Genomic DNA, 19,215 nt, shown 5'->3' on the forward strand with positions numbered 1-19,215 from the left:
TCAAAACATTTCTTTTCACTAAGTCCTTTGACCCCTAACACCTCCTGACCCCCCCTATTTGTTAAGCGACCTTGTCCAAGTCCAAGTTAATATTATTATTATTATCACTAACTGAACTACCTAAGTGTATACAAAGTAGTTATACTGTAAGTAGGGTGCGATTTTCGGGGGGGGCACGTGGGATTTCCCCCTTTCTGGTCTACATATCCGTGCCTCTGCTGAATTATTTTTATCCCCTTTGGGGACAAAATCTATATCCCTCTCAAAGTGATCAATGCTACTTTACCAATAGACCATATATTATATACCTAAGATAGAAGTATTTTAAACTAAGTAAAGCGCTGTAAAGTGAAGTCTATAGTGCAATAGAACGATAAAATCTGAGCAGCAATTGCTGGTTGTATTTAGCCACTACAGAGCTCCGGGATGCCGGCTACCAGCGGCAGTTGTTTAGCCGCCAATAGGTGACTGTAAGCCGGCTACAGGCACCGCCAGATGACGGTCCTTTTAGGAGCCATGGTAGTTGAGTTCAGCCAGAAAAAGTGAGCGTCATGCAGCGATGACAGTTGAGGTTTAGGCACCAAAACGACTAGTAAAGTTTAGGAAAAAGATTGTGGTCTTGGATTAAGACACTCCCGAGGAAAGAACGAGCGTTTCCTGAGTGAAAGTATTTCGTTTTCGCCACAAAGTGAACACCGCTCTCCTGCTTGAAAGCACTGTTTTACATTGAATATTGAAGTGCATATTTAAGTGTTTGGCATTCCTGGCCAAGTGGCACTATACCCATGGTATTGCAAGGGGGATTTAATGCTTCCATGTTTTGTTGTGCATGATCAAAAAACAGATCACATCCTGGTTATAGGTACCTCCACCTTGACCAGCTACTTTATAACACTGTATCATGCTGCTTACACATTGATGTATCAGTATTACAAAGTTTCAGTAATAATGCCACACATAATGTAAATATATAAAATTTTAAAATATATCAGTCAGAGAGGATGATTTACTCTAAGTACTTTTACTCTTGATATTTTAAGTACAAGTAGCTACTTTTGTACTTTTAAGTAGGAAGGAGGAAGTTTTCTTGTAGCCGAGTGGTTTCATGCTGTCGTATTGGTACTTTTACTTAAGTAGAGGAGCTGCATATTTCTAGATAGACATTTATTGATCCTTTCGGAAATTCATCTTGCACCATACAGCTCATCAGACAGACAGACAGACAGACAACAGGACCACTAAACCCTCCCTCCCCCCGCACAACAACAATACACAACACCAAGTATCTCTCTACATTATAAAATAGTAAAGTGCAGTATCATTAGCACCAGTGGGCTATCAATAGTAAGGTGCAACATCATCAGTGACATTTTAATATTGTACCAAAGTGCAGTATTATCACACAGAAAGGATCAAGTTATTTTCCCTAACTTATTCAGTAGTGTAATGCTGGTAGGAATAAATGATTTGCGAGCCCGGTTGGTTTGTAAGGACAGCACCCTATATCTTCTGCCTGATGGCAGCACCTCATACGCCTGGAATAGGGGATGTAGCCCGTCACCGCAAATTTCTTGTCCTTTCCTCACCACCCTGGATTCGCAGATCGTGGTCAGAGAATTTAACTGATGTCCAGCAATCTTGCTGGCTATGTTAACTATCCTGTGTAATTTATTTTTGTTTGTCACTGACAAAGACCAGGCAATGGCGCAGAAAGTTAAAATACTCTCAACAAAAGAGCGATAGAAAAGGACCATCATTTCTCTTTGTCTGTCTCAGCTTCAAAGGGAAGTGATTGTAATTTGTTTTATCATTCCCCTCTATTGTGCTCCCTCTTGATTAATCTATCCTCTTTTCTCTGCCTCAGTGGGAGGAGATCGGGGAAGTAGACGAAGACTACGCTCCCATCCACACCTACCAAGTGTGCCGGGTGATGGAGCAGAATCAGAACAACTGGCTCCACACCAACTGGATCCTGACTGAGGGCGCCCAGCGGGTCTTCATTGAGCTCAAGTTTACCTTGAGAGACTGCAACAGCCTGCCCGGTGGGGTCGGGACCTGCAAGGAGACGTTTAACATGTATTACTACGAAACGGACGGGGCCGAGGAGGAAATGGAGGACGGAGAGATGGGAGATGGAACGGGGATGACTGAGGAAGAGGACAGGGCGTTGAAGGAGAGCAGATACATCAAAATTGACACCATAGCAGCTGATGAGAGCTTCACCGAGCTGGACCTGGGGGACCGCGTGATGAAGCTCAACACCGAAGTCCGTGATCTAGGTCCCTTGACCCACAAGGGTGTCTACCTGGCATTTCAGGATTTGGGAGCGTGTATTGCTTTAGTCTCGGTGCGTGTTTTCTACAAACGCTGCCCGTTTCTGGTGAAGAGCTTGGCCGAGTTCCCCGACACCATTCCGGGCTCAGAGGCCTCGCAGCTGGTGGAGGTAGTCGGCCACTGTGTCAATAACTCCCTGCCTTTATATGAGCCTCCCAGGATGCATTGCAGCACAGAGGGAGAATGGCTGGTGCCGATCGGGAAGTGTGTGTGCCAGCCGGGATTTGAGGAAATCAACGGATCCTGTCAAGGTAAGAGAGAGAAGTTTGCGTGCGGAGTCGTGCTAAAACAGTTAGTTGATTAATTAATGAATCCATTAATAATATGTCAGCAATTATTTTGATAATCAGTCATTTATCAAACAAAAGTGGCAAAACAATTCTTAAATGTGAGAATTTGCTGCTTTTTAGTTTTTACAATCATCATCCAGGGTTTACATGTTCAGTCTTTTATAAGGTTTGTGGGTGCACATGCGTGTGTGTTAGCTTTGGGTTGCAATCTTCGTCCTGTCTGTTTATTTTTATATCCATGCACTTGTTTGTTTTTAGTATTGTGTGCTTGAGTGAGATGGGTTTTATACTTTCACTAAGGATATTTCTTGCTGTTTGTGTTTCTCCCCAGCTTAGTGTATGGTATTCCCCCGAGCCCTGCAGCACTTTGCTGCTCTCATACAGCCTCAGTTCTGCTCTGGCTCGAGGCCAAATATTCCCACCGCTGACCTTAACTGCCATTACCACGGGCACCCAGGGCCTCTCTATTTTTCTCTCCTTCACTCCTCTCCAATCTTCCTCTGCGTTGTTTTTAAATTACTCAATTTTCAGACTTGCACAGCAGACTCTAAGTGGCGTTGCAAAATATCACAGCGGTATGAAGCTGTGTGGTACAGAACGTTGATATGTGTGATTATTTGGTAGCTCTCGAGTGTTTCATCTCTTCACACAACACCCTACCAATCAGTTGTCGGGCTCAAGTGATGAACTAAAAGATTGGTCTCAAATGCTCAACTACAAATGGCACACTCTTAAACAGTACATGCAGAGGTTTACTTTATCTTTTGCTTTTGTAATTTGAATGTGTGTGAGTGAGTGTGTACATGCACTGTAATAAATCTGAATTCTATAAACCTACTCCATAGCACAAAACAATTCCTTGTCCTCTTTAGTTTCAGCAGTACCAAAAAAAAAAATGTTGGTCCAACTAGCCATGGCTTCAGTATTAATGCACCAGATACAGTACATTATTCCTGTGCCATAGAGCCTTCATGATTGCATACATTGGACTAGCACTGGGCGATGTGGAGAAAATCTGATATCACGATATTATTGACCAAATACCTCGATATTGCAACAATATTGTAGGGTTGGCAATTGGTGCTTTAACAAAATATTTTGACAATTAGTTTTAAGATAAATAATGTGGATATAATGACTTAAGTGGTAACGACAAATAATAGAACAGCTAGGTCTGGTAAGTTCAGAAAATTACATCACTTTACTGTAATGCAGCCTTGCAGACAACACTTACCATATAACGGTATTACGGTATACAAAATCTAAGATGAAATCTAAGATGATTTCTGGTGTCCTATCATGATATCGATATAATATCGATATATTGCCCAGCCCAACATTCGACACAGGTTTGAATGTAAGAAAAGGCTTGTTGGTGGTGTGCATGGCAACAGTGGTTTCAGGGAGTGCTTCACAAATCAGATTTTCCGTTGAATTCGTCACACAATGCCTCCAGAAGTAAATTGTGGCCTTTTAGAACCACCATCTGTCTTCTTGGCATTCAGTTCACTATATTTTATTGTTAAAAGATAGCAGCTGTGTAATATAGTGTGCACCGTCTCTTGCTTAACTTCGTCAGACATGGAGTCTCTATGGGGAGATCATTAGGAAATGGCTGTCAGTGTGCCACTAGCCTGCCTGGAGTCACACTGCCACAAATTGTACAGTCACACAGACTTTTACAGATACTCTATGTGGCTGACAAGGCTAAAAAAGAAAAAGCATTATGGTGTTCAGTAGTAATACATGAGAGCTCATTCAGTAATGTGTATATCAGTGCTGCGTAACAACCGGCTGTAGTCATGAGTATTCATAAACCTCTACTTGTGTAGTTTAGGGAAGGGACATCTTTAAGGATGTTATGTATTTGTGCATGGCATGGATACTGTACTCAAAAGTGATGTATATGTGTGAACAGAATTACACAACATGTACAGTAGTTTTATTCCAAAAATAATGCAATCTTATGACTTTTTGGGCACTTGGACTTGTATCTTCCTGCATTATTGGCAATCTGCTTTAGTGGTTGTCATGCTAATGCTTATGGTACAGAAAATACTGTAGACTGCAGTTTTGTTTTCTCCAGTCTTTAGCATGCTAGCAGCCTGGCTCTAGGGATGGCGAGTGACAGATTGACTGTCACACAGTAGGTTGGACGGAAACACACCCTACCTTGGTCCTGACTGAAATATCTCAACAACTTTTAGATGGGTCGGCATGGATTTTGTACAGACATTAAAGCTCCCCAATGGCGTTGTCGATCCCTAGTTTTTCTCACCACCATGGTGAGAGCCTGACATATCTGTCTCTATATCTATAACTGCTGGATGGAACATCATGTACTTTGGTATACAGATATTCACGTCTCCCTTTAGGATGAATTGTAATAAGCTTTGGCGATACTTTATCATATCATCAAGTGCCATCATTATATTTGTCCAATACTTTAGTTTATGACCTGCAAAGTATATGACAATCCCATCATTCTCGTCTGTACTTTGTGTTTAGTGCTAATTGGCAAATATTAGCATGCTAACATGCTAAACTAGAGTGGAGACAATGGCATACATTATACATGATAAACTTTGGCATGGTATTATTGCCATTGTGAGCTTTAGCATACTTACATTAGCATTAAGTCATGTCTGTATGTACAGCCTCACAGAGCTGCTAGCACGGATGGAGACTCTTAGGCTTGTTAGGATTCTTTGAAATAAAAAGAAACACACATTGATGGCGCCAACAGCAATATATTATTCATTGTATATCAGCTGCATTGCTCCAGGTGCATGTGCAATACCTCTGTTTGCAGTTTTAGAAATATGTTTTAGTAGCACTACAAACTACGAAAATCAAGCACAGAATCTTAGTTTACAGAGGGAAAAGAGAAATTGAAATGCATAGTTTACAAGAGTATATATTTTGTATGTCTTCACTTTAGAAATGTGGACACATTATCGACGGTATCATACTGTGCATATGCATATATGTCATCAATTAAAAGCAACATGTAGGAAACCATTCTTCCACTTTTTAATTGTCTAGAGGACAGATTTTCCTTAATAATATTAATTCACAAGGTTCAAAAACCTGTATACTTAGTTTGAAACTTTTCCATAGATAAAGAAAAAACAAAAAAAAAACGTGTGTAACAGAGAAGTAATTTCTGTCTGTGGAACTAGTGTGGATAGCAACGATGAAAGTCTTTTCTGGTGTAGTATGAGGTTTAGAGAGACAGCCAAAAAGTGGCATTCCCTTTTGTACCCCTATACACAAAGGGGTGTGAGGGTGTTATTTTGATGACACTGTGATCAAATCTGACCCTGCCACCATGCATTGCAAGCTGACAGTATGCTTCGTTGCCTGTTTTCACCGTCCTGTTGCAACAGAACAAATTTGCAGAAGGTTTAACTGATTTTCATTTTAATTAGTGTTTTGCATTCCATGAAGATGGAAGTTGTGTGATATGCAAATTTCTTTCCCATTGCTTAAATGTTTTAGAATTAAAACATCGCCGGTGCTCAAAGTGAAAAAAAAAAAAAAGTAATAATTTTGTGTCATGGTCCATATGTACAGCAAAAGGGAGTAAACACATTTAACAGTAAACTGTCAGATTAGAACACACTCCTGGCAATTAATGAAGCTACAAGATGATTTTTTTTGTTCTTACAGTTTCATATGCAGATGAGACTGCCGGCCTTTGAACGTGTCTACAGAGAGAAACGTGGCAGGATTTCCTCTCTCTCAGCTTTGTAACCATATGTGTTCATTGCTCTAGCAAACGCTTTTTCACATGCATTTTACTCACTCACTGGATTAATAAGTGTTGAATTCTGTTTTAGAGACGTTGAAAGAGTGCCTGGACCCCATGCTGTGAGGAGTTATGTATTCAATCTTTATATTTTTGGGGGATGGTTTTGGGTTGCATTTCAGATGTGGAGGTTCTATGCATGTGCTGATCTGGATTTGAGAACCTGCACTGGGTGTTTGGTTTCCAGTTTATTAAGTCTAGTTTGCCCTCTCTGTGAATGTCAGTGTGCTTTTAAAAAGACATGCACATTTTATTTTATACCCCTTTTCAGTTAGTGGTTTAAGCATGTTTGTTTTACTGTAGACTGGGAATCAATGGGTTGCAGGTACAATGGGAGAGAAAATGTGTAAGTCTTTGTGGATCCTGGCTGTATTAGCTGCGTGCGCTGCCTAGTCGAGCATGATTTAATGCAGCCTTTGTGAATGTAGGACAGAACTCGTTATGGACAGCTCTTTGTCTTTTCATTCTCACATCTCTTGTTCTTTGTCTCACTCATTTGCTTTCGGTCTATACCTCACTTTCCATTCCTCCCATCTTTCTCACTTTGTATTCCTTTTTCTTTCCTTCTTTGTCTTTCTTTCTCTCACTTTACCTCTCTGTGCCTATCTGTCCCTCCCTCCCTCCCTTTTTCTTCATCTTTATGGCTGCCACCTACATCAGCACTCTCCTGTCTTTTATACTCTTGGCAGTGCCTCTCATTCCACTCCCCGCTCCTTCTCCCCTTTAAAGATCTGTCCATCTTTCTCCATCAACAATCCAATTCAGTCATGTTTACCCTCCCCCTTATTCTGACACACACACACACACACACACACACACACACACACACACACACACACACACACACACACACACACACACACACACACACACACACACATCTTTCTCAAAAGTGCATCTGTATTTATAGACATTATTTAGCCACAATACACCAGCACAGAGAATGGGGTTTCCACAGTGCGGAAATACTGAAGAACACTGGACAAAACATTGTCACTGTACAGTAACATCTGTACAGGAATGCATTGTTGGATTTGTGTTGTTTGCGCTGCTATTGCCCAGCCTTTGTTTATTATTTTATTCATATGACATCGTAGGATTAAAATGATCATATATTTCCATAGTATTTCATTTTTAGATTTTATATATCAGTGTAGCAAGAGTGAAAGATGCATAGCAAGTCAATATATTTACATTCTGTCTCGTTATACTGGAGATATATGACATTGTGTCAGATGACATCTAAAGATATTGTACTGTATGTGGTTGCGTGAGATGTAAAGATGTAGGCACAACTTAGCTGGGATAATTGGTGATCGCCTGCAGCACTGTCAGTCCAGCGAGACTGAAGAGAGGGGATGGGGGAGGAGCGGAGTGCATCCATGGGTAGATGGATGGATAGATGGAGGATGGGAGGATTACGGAGAGGAGAAGTGATGGCAAAACAAGGGGACACAAGATAAATGGAAGGTTTGTCACCACAGGGTGTGAGGGCAGAGAGACAGAGAGATGGATGAGTGTTGTTTCAGTGGTGATTGCAATAGACGAAGGATAACTGAGGATAGAAGTGGGCAGATGGATCAGGAGATAGATGAGAAGGAAGGGGGGGGGTGGCGTTATAGATTGAGCTCAGCCTCGCAGATGTGATTTTAGGCTGAATGAATACTAGAAGAACTGGGAATAATGGCTGAATGGAACATTGGAGTAATGTATGGATTGAAAGTTGGGGTCATGGTATAAAATCTGAATGGTTTGGATCATATTCAGGATATGACTTTTGCATGGAACATAAGAAACCTGGCTATTTATATCATTCTGTGCATTATTTTCAGCCAATGTACATATGCTATTTCTTTATCATTTTGGGTTCTCTAAGCAGTTAAGAAAAAAACCGAGTTTGTAGTCTGGCTGCCAGGCTGCATTAAACCCTCTGCTGGGTCTGACTTCTCCATCTGATCATCAGTAATGAAAGATGAGAACAACAATGCCATACAACAAACACATTTTAATATATACAGTAATTTCAGCATCTATAATTTATCATTGTATTTTTTTCATTTACTAATTCATATTTGATTTAATTATTTATTTACCTACTAGGCAAACTGAGTTGAGGATGTGTCAGCACTATGGCCCACGTTGACCAGAAACCTGGATAAGGTGTTTACGTGGCACTCTCATCAATCATCTCGATAGAAGTCAGGTTGGTCAGAAGTAGTGTAAGAGATTTCTGGATATCTAACCAGGATATGATGGTTGCATGTGCAAAGAAATTCTATCGAAACCATACATATACAAAACATTAAAACCAATGGTACAGTACAATAAGGATGTAAATAAGAATGTTGCTGTAATGAAATAAGGCATTATAAAAAATGTCCAAATGATAGATTAAAGGGAGTGTTGGCTGAGATACGGGTTCCTTGAGTGAAAGAATAATGGCATATGAGCTGAGTGAAATGTTGTAATCATAGTAAAAGAGCTAAGTGACACACTGGGATGATGGAATAAGGGCTGGATCCAATGTTGTAATAATGGAATACATTATATCAATTGGATGTTGGAAAGATGAAATGAGAGCTGAGTGTCATGTTGGGAAGATAAAATAAAGGTTGAAAGGAGTCCTGGGATTGACAGCTTTGTGATGTTCGGATTTGGGCTGCACTGAATTCAAGTGACAGAAAAAAAGACCCGGAGGTAAAAGATGGGCAGCGAAGTCAGGGGGAAGAGAGGAGGGGAAGTTGGGGGAGGGTAGGAGTAGGCAGAGAAGAGGGAAAGGATGACAGAAGTTGAGGAATACGAATGAAAATGAGGACGACTGATAGTATCATCAATTAAAAGCACTGTATGGGATGATGAACTGCCGCTCACTGATAAAATAATAAAACCACAAAGTATTTTCTTCCGCGAGTGTCGTCTCAGTGTGTCAAGGGAAGAGCTGGATTCCCCTTGACAATGCTTTGTTTCAGTGTTAGGGCTGCCCTGATGTTCCTCTGTATTTGCCTGCCTGTCAGACGTCACTGCAGCATATGTCAAACTCAAACTGGTCATGGTGGTGGTGCTGCCATCAGAAACTGGCGTAGTAATGTGAGGAAGCTTTCTGCATTCTCCCTTGAGGGACTTATGGGATAGCGAACGAGCGGCTGGTGGGCTTGTGGTCGATGGTGACAAGGGTATTACAGTAGCTTGCACAACACAGAGATATACACATGATCGCGGTGGCATCTGACATTTAATATGATTACCCATGTGTGCTGATAACAATCTGAGTTCCAACACCTCCTTGCATTGGGTTGCTTTATTCATAATATTTGGTTAGTTATTTATTTGATTATTTTTATTTTCGTGGCATGCAAAAGATTTAGCCCATCTCACACAGGATTTACAAGACACAGAAAAACAAAATGTATTCAAAACCAAAGGAAAACCAACCAGTTTCTTTTTTGTTAGCTCCACTGCCATGGATGCAAGAGTACAGCCTAAACTTGCAGATGCTAATTGTTGATCAGAACTATCTGAACTTGAATGAAATCGCATGTCACATATTTGCTCCCGTTTCTTTTGCCATGTGTCTTTTTAAACGTTATCATCTGAGTTATCAGTATTCAGAAAGCCTTACTCATCCCTGAGTTGCTCAAGAAACAGAACAGCATGGTGAATGACATAAATCCACAAGGGGCAGGAAGTCTTTTTTGATTCCATCATCTCCTGAAATATGAATTGACTGGATTCATTGCAGAAAGAGTCGCCATTCATGTTTTTAGATCCTGTTCAATTAGAAGCTGCTACATGGCTTCTTTCACAACACTCTCACTCAGTCCTCTCCTCCTGCATCGCTCTCTCTCTCCTCCATCTTCCTCTCCAGCCCCCTCTCCATCACCCCATCATCTCAACGTGGTGATGCTGTCATGACAACTAAAGTGCTTCCTGAGTGCTTGTTGGGTAAACTGACTTTCCCAGAAGTGCTTCCTCCCTTTTACCCTTCCCCCTGCTAACATACACACACATTCACTTGTTTTTTTTATTATACTTGTGAGGACCCTAATTGCCACAGTACATTGCCTAGCCCCTATCTCCAGCCAGAACCAACATAACTAGGTGACTAACTCCATTTGCCCTTAACAAAATCCTCGTTTTAACCCTATAGCCCTAAAACCAAGTCTAAACCCCTCAAACACCTCTTTGAAGAAATGTGGGCCAGCCACAATGTCCTCGCAAAGATATATGTACACACAGACACACACATTCCTGCAGTCCGTAAAATATTAATACAATGCTTCATTCAGCACAGCCAGCTTCTTTCCATGAAAGCATGGTCGTCTCCAGAGTCCCAGTCAGCGGTGGCTTGTAGGACTGGTTAGACTGGTAGTTGTGAATACTCCTGATGCATTTAGGTCAGTCGAGGAGTTTCCCAAATGATACAGTTTACAAAACAGTTCACAGCAGTTACACATTGTTGACTTGTTTCCCTTGCAGAGATAATGGGGAAGTTGAAATACATGCACACTTAGATTGAGATGCAGCAGACTTTATGTATCTGAATGATGCATTTAATTCTGCAGATAATGAGATTAGCAAACCTGCCCGTATATACATTTATCGTATATACATTTTGTAGCCCTGGCACCCTCCTCCCTTTACGAAAAAACGGTATGAATTTGTGAATGCCTATACATTTACAAATTCCAACTTTGATATTGTGAAACATAAAGACATCCAATCATTAATCCATGGCTATTCATTTCTAATCTGGATGCTGGAAAGAAAAAAAAAAACTATTGTAATACAAAAATGTCTGTAAATATCTCTGAATTACCTGATCATTTCTACGATTTATACACTCACCACATATGCAAACTTATAAATATGCCCGCATGTGTTTCGGGGTGACAATGTTCTGCATAGGTGCTTGTATTTAAACGGATCAAAAAAATGTCATTCCATTCACAACCAATTTTATGCACACGCATTTCTAACATATATCTGACCTGACCCCCACCTTCATCACATGTCTCAGGAGTGTTGTAGATCCTGACCTTTGTACACCTAATCTGTGGGTGCTTGCAGTTTGTGTTTGCAGTTGTTGGCCCTTTGCTGGGGAGTACATTTATCAAGTAAATGAAAATGCTGAAATGGTAATAATATGTAGTCCGGTGTCATTGTTATTCAGCATAACTTGACACTTGATTTAACTTATGATGTATTGCTAATGTTTAATCTCCCCCACTAGACTTTGACTGGAGCAATACATTGATTTATGTTCAATAGCCATTGTGACCTGCTCGACCTCTTGGTTTTTGCTTGTGGCCTGAGAATAAGTAGGTGCTGAACAATGACCTCCTCTGCCACCCAGCAGACAGGAAAACCCCATTGACTGGATTGTATATTGTTAGGTTATTATCATCTGGCTTTGTTTGTGTTCACACACATTTATACACAAATATGAGCATGCATCGGGCCATGCACATATTGCACACATGCAGAGGCGGGCACACAAACACAGAAGTTCAACAATAATGCATGAAGGTATGACAGCATCATTCATGAACACACACGCTGTGTTTATGTTCCTTGAGGCCAGTAGCTCGCTGTTGGACAAATACAGGAAGAGGATATTTACTGTGTTTCCTTGCCTGGTTTATTGGTTCACAATAGTATCTGTTTACAACGTAGGCTTTGTATTGAAACTCAACCTTACCATTTTTGTGCTTCTGCTGTCAACGTTTACTTTCATGTCAATTCTGCTGAATGTGTGCACAGTTGGAAGAGTGACAGGAAAGATGGAAATATAAGTGGCTGTTACGTGCAGCAAATAATGTGAGCCATTTGGCTTTTTGTTCTCATTTTGTCTGACTGTAAAGTTCTGTTAGATATTCAGTGGTGGACCTTATAGTTTAAGTATAGTAGTGTAATTAACAGTGTTGTAGTCAAGACCACCCACACCGAGACCAAGTCATTACCAAGAGCAGACTGTATCGAGACCGAGACAAGACCAAGACTTTGAGGGGTTGAGACCGCGACAAGACCAAGACCAAGGCAGGGCGAGACAGAGTCAAGACCAAGTCCAGACCAAACCACTGAAACATACAGTATATACACAACTAGCTAATATGTATAGTTAATATTCGCTAAATCCCTTTGGGTGAGGGGTGAAGAGATTTCTGGAGAGTTTTGGTACAGAGGCAGATTGATAACTTTAGCTAGCTAGCTTCACTAGCGTCACTTAACTAACCTTTCTTTAGGCTTCCTTACTTAGTGCAGATAAAAGATGTAGGTGGTCCCAGCTGTGTCGGTTAGCATTACATTGCAGAATTTACACACTGCTGTGTGTTTTTAGATGTTGTTTTGCAAATAAAGTCTTTAAAAAATATAATGAATAAAGTGATAAATAAAATGTTATTACCGACGATTTGGCTGACATCTCCCAGACAGCCAGAGCTTCTTCTCCTATCACCTACATTTACTTTGGGAGTGTGCGTTAAGGGGGGGCGGGGAACAGGGGTTAAGAGTAACACATTTCAAACTAGAAATGAGTCAAGTCATTGGTTGCATTTGAAGCAGGTAGTTTTACATCCAATCACAGTAATGATGTTAACACATAAATCAGACGATACACAGGCAATTTAGTGATATCCCTGCAGTTGTGATCTTGACCTGTCTTGAAATAAAATCCTGAGTCCTCTTCATCTGAGACCGAGATAAGACCGAGTACAAATGCGATCAATTCCGAGATGAGACCTTCAACAAGTGGGTCCATTTTTTTTGTCCATTTTATGCTACTTTATACTTTCTTTTCCCCATACGTTATTAAATTAGGCGTAAACATACTAATTGCCTCCCTTTCCATTTTCATAAAGAACAGTATCCCCTAACAAATCTGATACAAAAATATTGTACTTTTTACTCCCCCGACAACTATAACTGCACTTACTCTGCAGATTTTTCTCGCACAACCTATGCTAAGCTTATAATATGACTGACGCAATGGACTACCTAACAGTATATGACACAAGTAAAATTAGCTCCACTTTAACCAGCTTCAATATTAAAATGCTGCTTACATTATTTATTATTCATTTGCGTTTTGCATGAACTGTTGTAGACGCTCCATATTCATGCACCATCTTGAAATACGTTAGCCAGTAAAGGACATACAGGACATACTGCTCCGCCTTTCACGTTTTCGCTGTCACATGATAAACTCACAGGTGCTGCTAATGCTGCTAATGGGTATCGTAGCTTCCCGGCCCCGGCAAGTTTAAAGAAGGAAACATGGAGGAACACACTTATTCAAAATCCAAATTTCAGGAACAGGAGTCTTCTTCTTCGCCCAGAAAGAGAAAAAGGATATTGAAAAGAGCAAGAGACCAGCTTTTTGAAGCGTGAAGGCTACCGTAGCTGTAATACGTACTATGAACTGCGTGGCGCAGGAGAGTTGATTGCGATATATGATCTCAATGCTAGATGGGAGAAATTATAAATGTATTTTAATACGTTACGTACATATGTGAATCCTTGCTGTGTCTACACACATATAAATTAATTTAAATCCATGGTTCTGTTGATACACAGTATGAGGCCCTTAACTTTAACTTCTGTTTATACGCCCCCTCCCCACCCCACCCACCCCCCCCTTCAAGTATGTCACTCTCCCTCTGCCTTAATCGCTTACTCCCTCTAATCCCACCAAACGACAGCCAGTCATATAAATCAACATGTTTACAATGAAATGTTTCCAATTAAAGAGGACGCTCGTTAAGAAGCATCAACGGACACCGCTGGATCCTTAATTGCCTGGGATGCCAGTGTGTGATGCATATTAATTACGTATTAACCTCACACACAAACGCACACACACACACACACATATGCATACAGGCACATTAGTGTGTGTTGCATATTAATTACCTATTACCCTTTGTGCTTTGCATTAAGAGCTGCGTGGCATCAGAAAGACAGCTTGCCCAAGGGCAACACACACACACACACACACACACACACACACACACACACACACACACACACACACCCACTAATACCACCATCGCTGTCTATTCACATTGCATCAACAATGAGGGATGAGCCATTTCATTCAACCAGCCATGACCATAACTAATCTCAACACAGCAAGTGCGTGCGTGCCTGTGTGTGCTCGGATATAAAGATGTATGTGTGAGTGGGTGTGTCCCTTTTAAGTCATTTTAACAAGTAAAGCACCTAATACAAAGATCTAATGCCTGCCTATCCTTGCATCTGGGGACGTTTTATTGTTGGACATCGAACAAGATGAATAATGAAGGGATGATTAAATTAAATGGAGAAAATACTCACTGAAAAGTTGATTATTTCTAAGTTTTACATATAAATATACATTGTTAAGCAAGTAAAACTGTGTGGGCTTGAAAATTGAGCTGTATTGTAGACCTCAGATGGTATGGTAAAGACTCTGGACATCTTGACCATATTTGCTCCATATAGTATAGTTTTTTTTGGGAGGAAAACGTGACCTAGTCTACAGCCATGCTAACATACAGTGAAAACCCTAGCATGCTGATTGCATGTTAGCACACAAACATTTGCTAATGAAGCACAAACTGCAGCTGAGGCTGATGGGAAAACCATAAGCTTTGCAGGTATTTGGTCAGGGACAAAAACATCTAGGGCCCTATCCTGCACCCGGCGCAGTGCAGGGCAAAGCCCAACGCTGTGTCTTTGCTAGTTTAAGACCGACGCAGTTGTCAATTTCCAGTCCAGAGCCTGCGTCGTTTAAATAGCAAATGCACCTGCGCTCATCTGTGCGCCCATAGGTCTTACAGGGAGGTGTGTTCAGGCGCATTCCTGGCGTATTGCTATCTCGAGGCAGCTGAAAGTGATCGCGCCATTGACCAACAAAAACCTGGTCAAAAGTCAATAACACAGCATTTCATTGTTATTTTAACAGTGCATTAGTAAAATACGCCTAGGCTCGTGCACAGCGCGCGCACACTATGCTTGTTACACACACAGCAGCAGCAGCACACAAACATGCAAAAGATTAAAAATAAAATATTACAATGTGAAATTGTATTATTTTGATCTGCTCGCGTGCTTTCACTTCACGCACGAGCAGATCAGTTTTCTTCTCCTGAAAATCTCTCCTTTCTGCTTAGCAAATCCGCCATCATAATAGCAATGCGCCAAGGTACAAATGCACCTGTTTTTTAAAGATAATGGGAGATGACACATGATTGGTTTATTGCATGTTACGCCCAAAACACACCTATGATTATTTAAGACACTAAGTACAACCCTTTTGAACCACCCTGTTTTCCACCGTTAAATTAGCAAAAGTGGATTCGTACACGCCCTAAACGCACCTGCACCAGGCGCTTCACGCCGTGCAGTTAGATCATTAAAGTAGGGCCCTAAAACAGGATGATGGCTCTATAGATGAAAAGTTATGGGATAACCAAAATCAATACCACGCATATAGCCACACATCTCCAGTTAAAAGTGTCAAAAATGATTTATTCAAATGACTGTATGTGCATTGGAGTACATACAGTAGATCTGTCATTGATAGTAACAACCTTCATTTCAACATGGTAGTAGACTTTGTGTCATTTTTGCAATCGCTAAGTTAATACAGTAATCCAGTTGCCATTTAAGTGGCATTTAGTTGATCGTTCTTGTCCTGACAGCCACACCATGGACTTTAAGGCTGCCCTTCAGCTGTGGTTTGCGCTCACATTCCACACTGAACATGCATGTTCTTATTCCCTCTTTGTGGAATTTTAATCACTTTATCCCAGTTTCAGCCTTCAGATGGCTGCGCTGACCTTTATGCCCTCTTTCGGCTGCGTGTGATAAATCCTTAGACACATAATTAAGCGAAAACGGTAAAAAATGAAGCATTATATATCTATCTGCACTCATGCCATCATGTCATGTTTAGCAACACAAGCTAGAAGTTAATTTCCACCCATGTTCAATGTTCACTGGTCCTATAGGGCATGGATAATCTATTTACCCTAAATGGAAATGAGCTAGAATTAATGATAATAAATACCTTAACAACTAAACTGTTGTTGCGTATTAGTCAACTGGAATTGACTTTAATTGGCATGCATTTTTTTCACATCAATTTGCACATTTTAATTCCAAATGTTTACATCATTCTCATAATCATTTGCAACTTCCAGGGGAAATAAATCCATGTCATATTGTATAATCTTCACACTACACTAAATTATCAGCAAATGTCTATCTTGCTGCTGGCTGTCTCTTTTTTTTTTTTTTTAAATCTATTTTACAGTAACATTTTTCAGCAAACCAAGGCAGTTTTATTTCACATATAGTAAATTAAATTCCATGGTCTAAGGCAATTCTTTTCCAAGAAAAATCCAGGATGATATGGTTAATATTGTCTGATATATATTCCAGGTATGTGTGGAATAAATACTGTATAACAACCAAGTACTTACTATACTCTGTCACAGCAACAGACAAAACAATCTACAAAAACTCAAAACTTCATCAACAGGAAATCCAAGTAAGTAGCCACCATAGTACCCCACTGCCCACACTGTTTGATTGGCAGGTGATTTTTGGAGTGCAGCACAGGCACACCAGGAGGCTTGAGCTAAGCACCAAACATAAACATAGCTGGCATGATATCTGAACATACTATCTGAAATTATTAATATGTTCAAAGGGGTATTTTGTCAGTACTTTTATCATGCTGCTTTTTATCTTCTCCTTTTCACACGTGCGTCTGTGTGTGCGTGTGCGTGAATGTATATGTGAAACGAGCTGCCACCCATTTTTTATTGATTTGGCCATGGGGGTTTTGGAGGATAGAGTCAAGGAGAGCTAGATACCAGACTATGGCAATAAATCTGTATGCAACCATAAATGTTTGCGGGTTAAAGCAGACAAAGAATCAGGTGTGTCCTACTGCCCTGAATGCCGCAGCCCTCTTTTCCCTCTCTCTCACACACACCCACACACACACACACACACACACACACACACACACACAGAGGTGATAAGGTTATACATTATCATAGACTGCAACTAAGTAAAATGAAGTAAATGGAATTGCGATACAAAACATAACATTTAATAAGTATGGATCCATTCGTTCTGCATTTATCCCTTTTATCCCCACATCTAATGGCAGCAAAACTAAAGCCTTTAGAACATCCTTTCACATCTGAATAAAATAACCCCTAAAGGCATACCGTACATTACTGTCTGTGCTCTGTTGAGCATGAATTATGTCATATGCTCATTTAAAACTAGGCCAGCTTCATGAATGCCTAAAAAGCAATATCTTGAGCTACATGCCAAGCACATGCACAATTTCTTGTGTGTTATGTGTGTGTGGTTGAGTCAGAGGTGAGACACAGAGCGATCCAGGGCAGAGGGAGAATTTTTCAGGCCTAATGTTCCATGACAATAGACCAAGGTTCCTTCAAGGGGAATCGCAGCTATTACCGCCTAACACCTGGAAAAAAAATCTAGCCCTTAACTCCTCCTTTGTCTCATCCTCTCTCCTCTTTTTCCCCTCTTAAACTTGGCTTTTTTTTCCTTTTTCTCTATTCCCGTCATTCCCGTTTGCCATCTTATTTCCTATTTACCTTTCCGTACTTTCTCCTCTCCTGTTCTTTATCCTCCTGTCCTTTTTACCTGAAGTTTAATTATGTAGTTGTTAATCCCAGTTGCAGCCTGAATGGTCTTTATAGCAACCGCATTTAGAAACAGTGGGTGAAAACAACATCTCCTAACCTTTTAAATCGTCAGACGGGAACATCTCCTCTCTTTTGTCCTTTACTCCTCTGTCTCTGCTCTCCTCTCCTCAACAGTAAATAAAACTGAAATTTGTCATTGACTACACACCGTCATCTATGGAACTTTCACTATCAAAAGTCTAATATCGTATTACTATTTCATCCTCTGTTGCATGTGTCTATTTGTATCTGTCTGGGAGGAACAGCAAAATCCGGAAGAAAACAATGCAGTGATAAGTCAGTGTTTGGTTGGCTTGGGGGCGTAGCCGCGGCGACAGAGGTTGATGATGTATGCTTGGGTGTTAACATTCTGAGTGTGTCACCCTGCTGTCTACCTGCCCCACTTTGATCAACTGTCTGAGTGTATGTCTGTGTGAAGAAGAAGAGAGTGTGTCTGTTTCTGTGCTTGTTGTATTTGTTTGTATATGTTTCCCATATGGTGCTGGGTGGGTACAATATTGTGCGGCAGATGCACGCAATTCTGAGATGGTCAATAAATTGAAGACTGATCATCATCATTGGTTAAGATAATAAAACGTGAAGAAGAGAGCAGAGTTGCACAGGTTGAATAATCCCTCGTGGGAAATGAGAAGAAATCAGACCTTAAAAGGAACAAAGAAAAAATACAAATGTGACAACAAAAAACAGCTTCTTTTAATTTCAACTCTGCAACTACAGTCGTATCTCTGATGAGGAACCTCAAATCAACCGCAACCACCCAGGGAAATTGTCCCACCGTTTTTGATGCTGACCTCCTTTTTTTTTTTCAAAGGAACTAACCATGCTGTCCTGCTTTTCCTCTCTCCTACTTTTTTGAACCTCTCTCCCCATGACCCCCTTCCCTTTCCTATGTGGACGTCTCTTCTTATCATCTCATCTCTTCTTTATCCAACCCCAAACACCCCATGGCATCCGCCCCCTCCCCTCCTCGTCTTTTCAGTCTGCAAAGTGGGGTTTTACCGCTCACTGCTGGAGTCTTTGGCCTGCAGTAAATGTCCACCCCACAGTG

General features: G+C 40.7%; 1 protein-coding gene across 4 annotated transcripts in view; it reads left to right on the forward strand.

Moving 5' to 3' along the window:
• Positions 1 to 19,215, forward strand: part of LOC116045127 (ephrin type-A receptor 5) — a 75,340-nt gene that overhangs the window by 13,480 nt on the left and 42,645 nt on the right. For 3 of the 4 annotated variants that reach the window (XR_004895012.1, XM_035991489.1, XM_031292642.2), the window contains exons 3-4: positions 1,865 to 2,585; positions 19,147 to 19,215. The exon at positions 19,147 to 19,215 is cut by the window's right edge and continues 87 nt beyond it. Coding sequence is in view for 3 of the 4 variants with exons in the window: in XM_035991489.1 (XP_035847382.1) it covers positions 1,865 to 2,585; positions 19,147 to 19,215 (790 nt within the window). In the remaining variant the exon portion in view is untranslated. Of the gene's footprint in view, positions 1 to 1,864; positions 2,586 to 2,955; positions 3,451 to 19,146 lie in introns of those variants that run through there. The other variant, XM_035991490.1, reaches the window with a different exon arrangement.

The sequence above is a fragment of the Sander lucioperca genome, chromosome 14 (genome assembly GCF_008315115.2).
Source record: "Sander lucioperca isolate FBNREF2018 chromosome 14, SLUC_FBN_1.2, whole genome shotgun sequence".
In the NCBI taxonomy this organism is placed as follows: Eukaryota; Metazoa; Chordata; class Actinopteri; order Perciformes; family Percidae; genus Sander; species Sander lucioperca.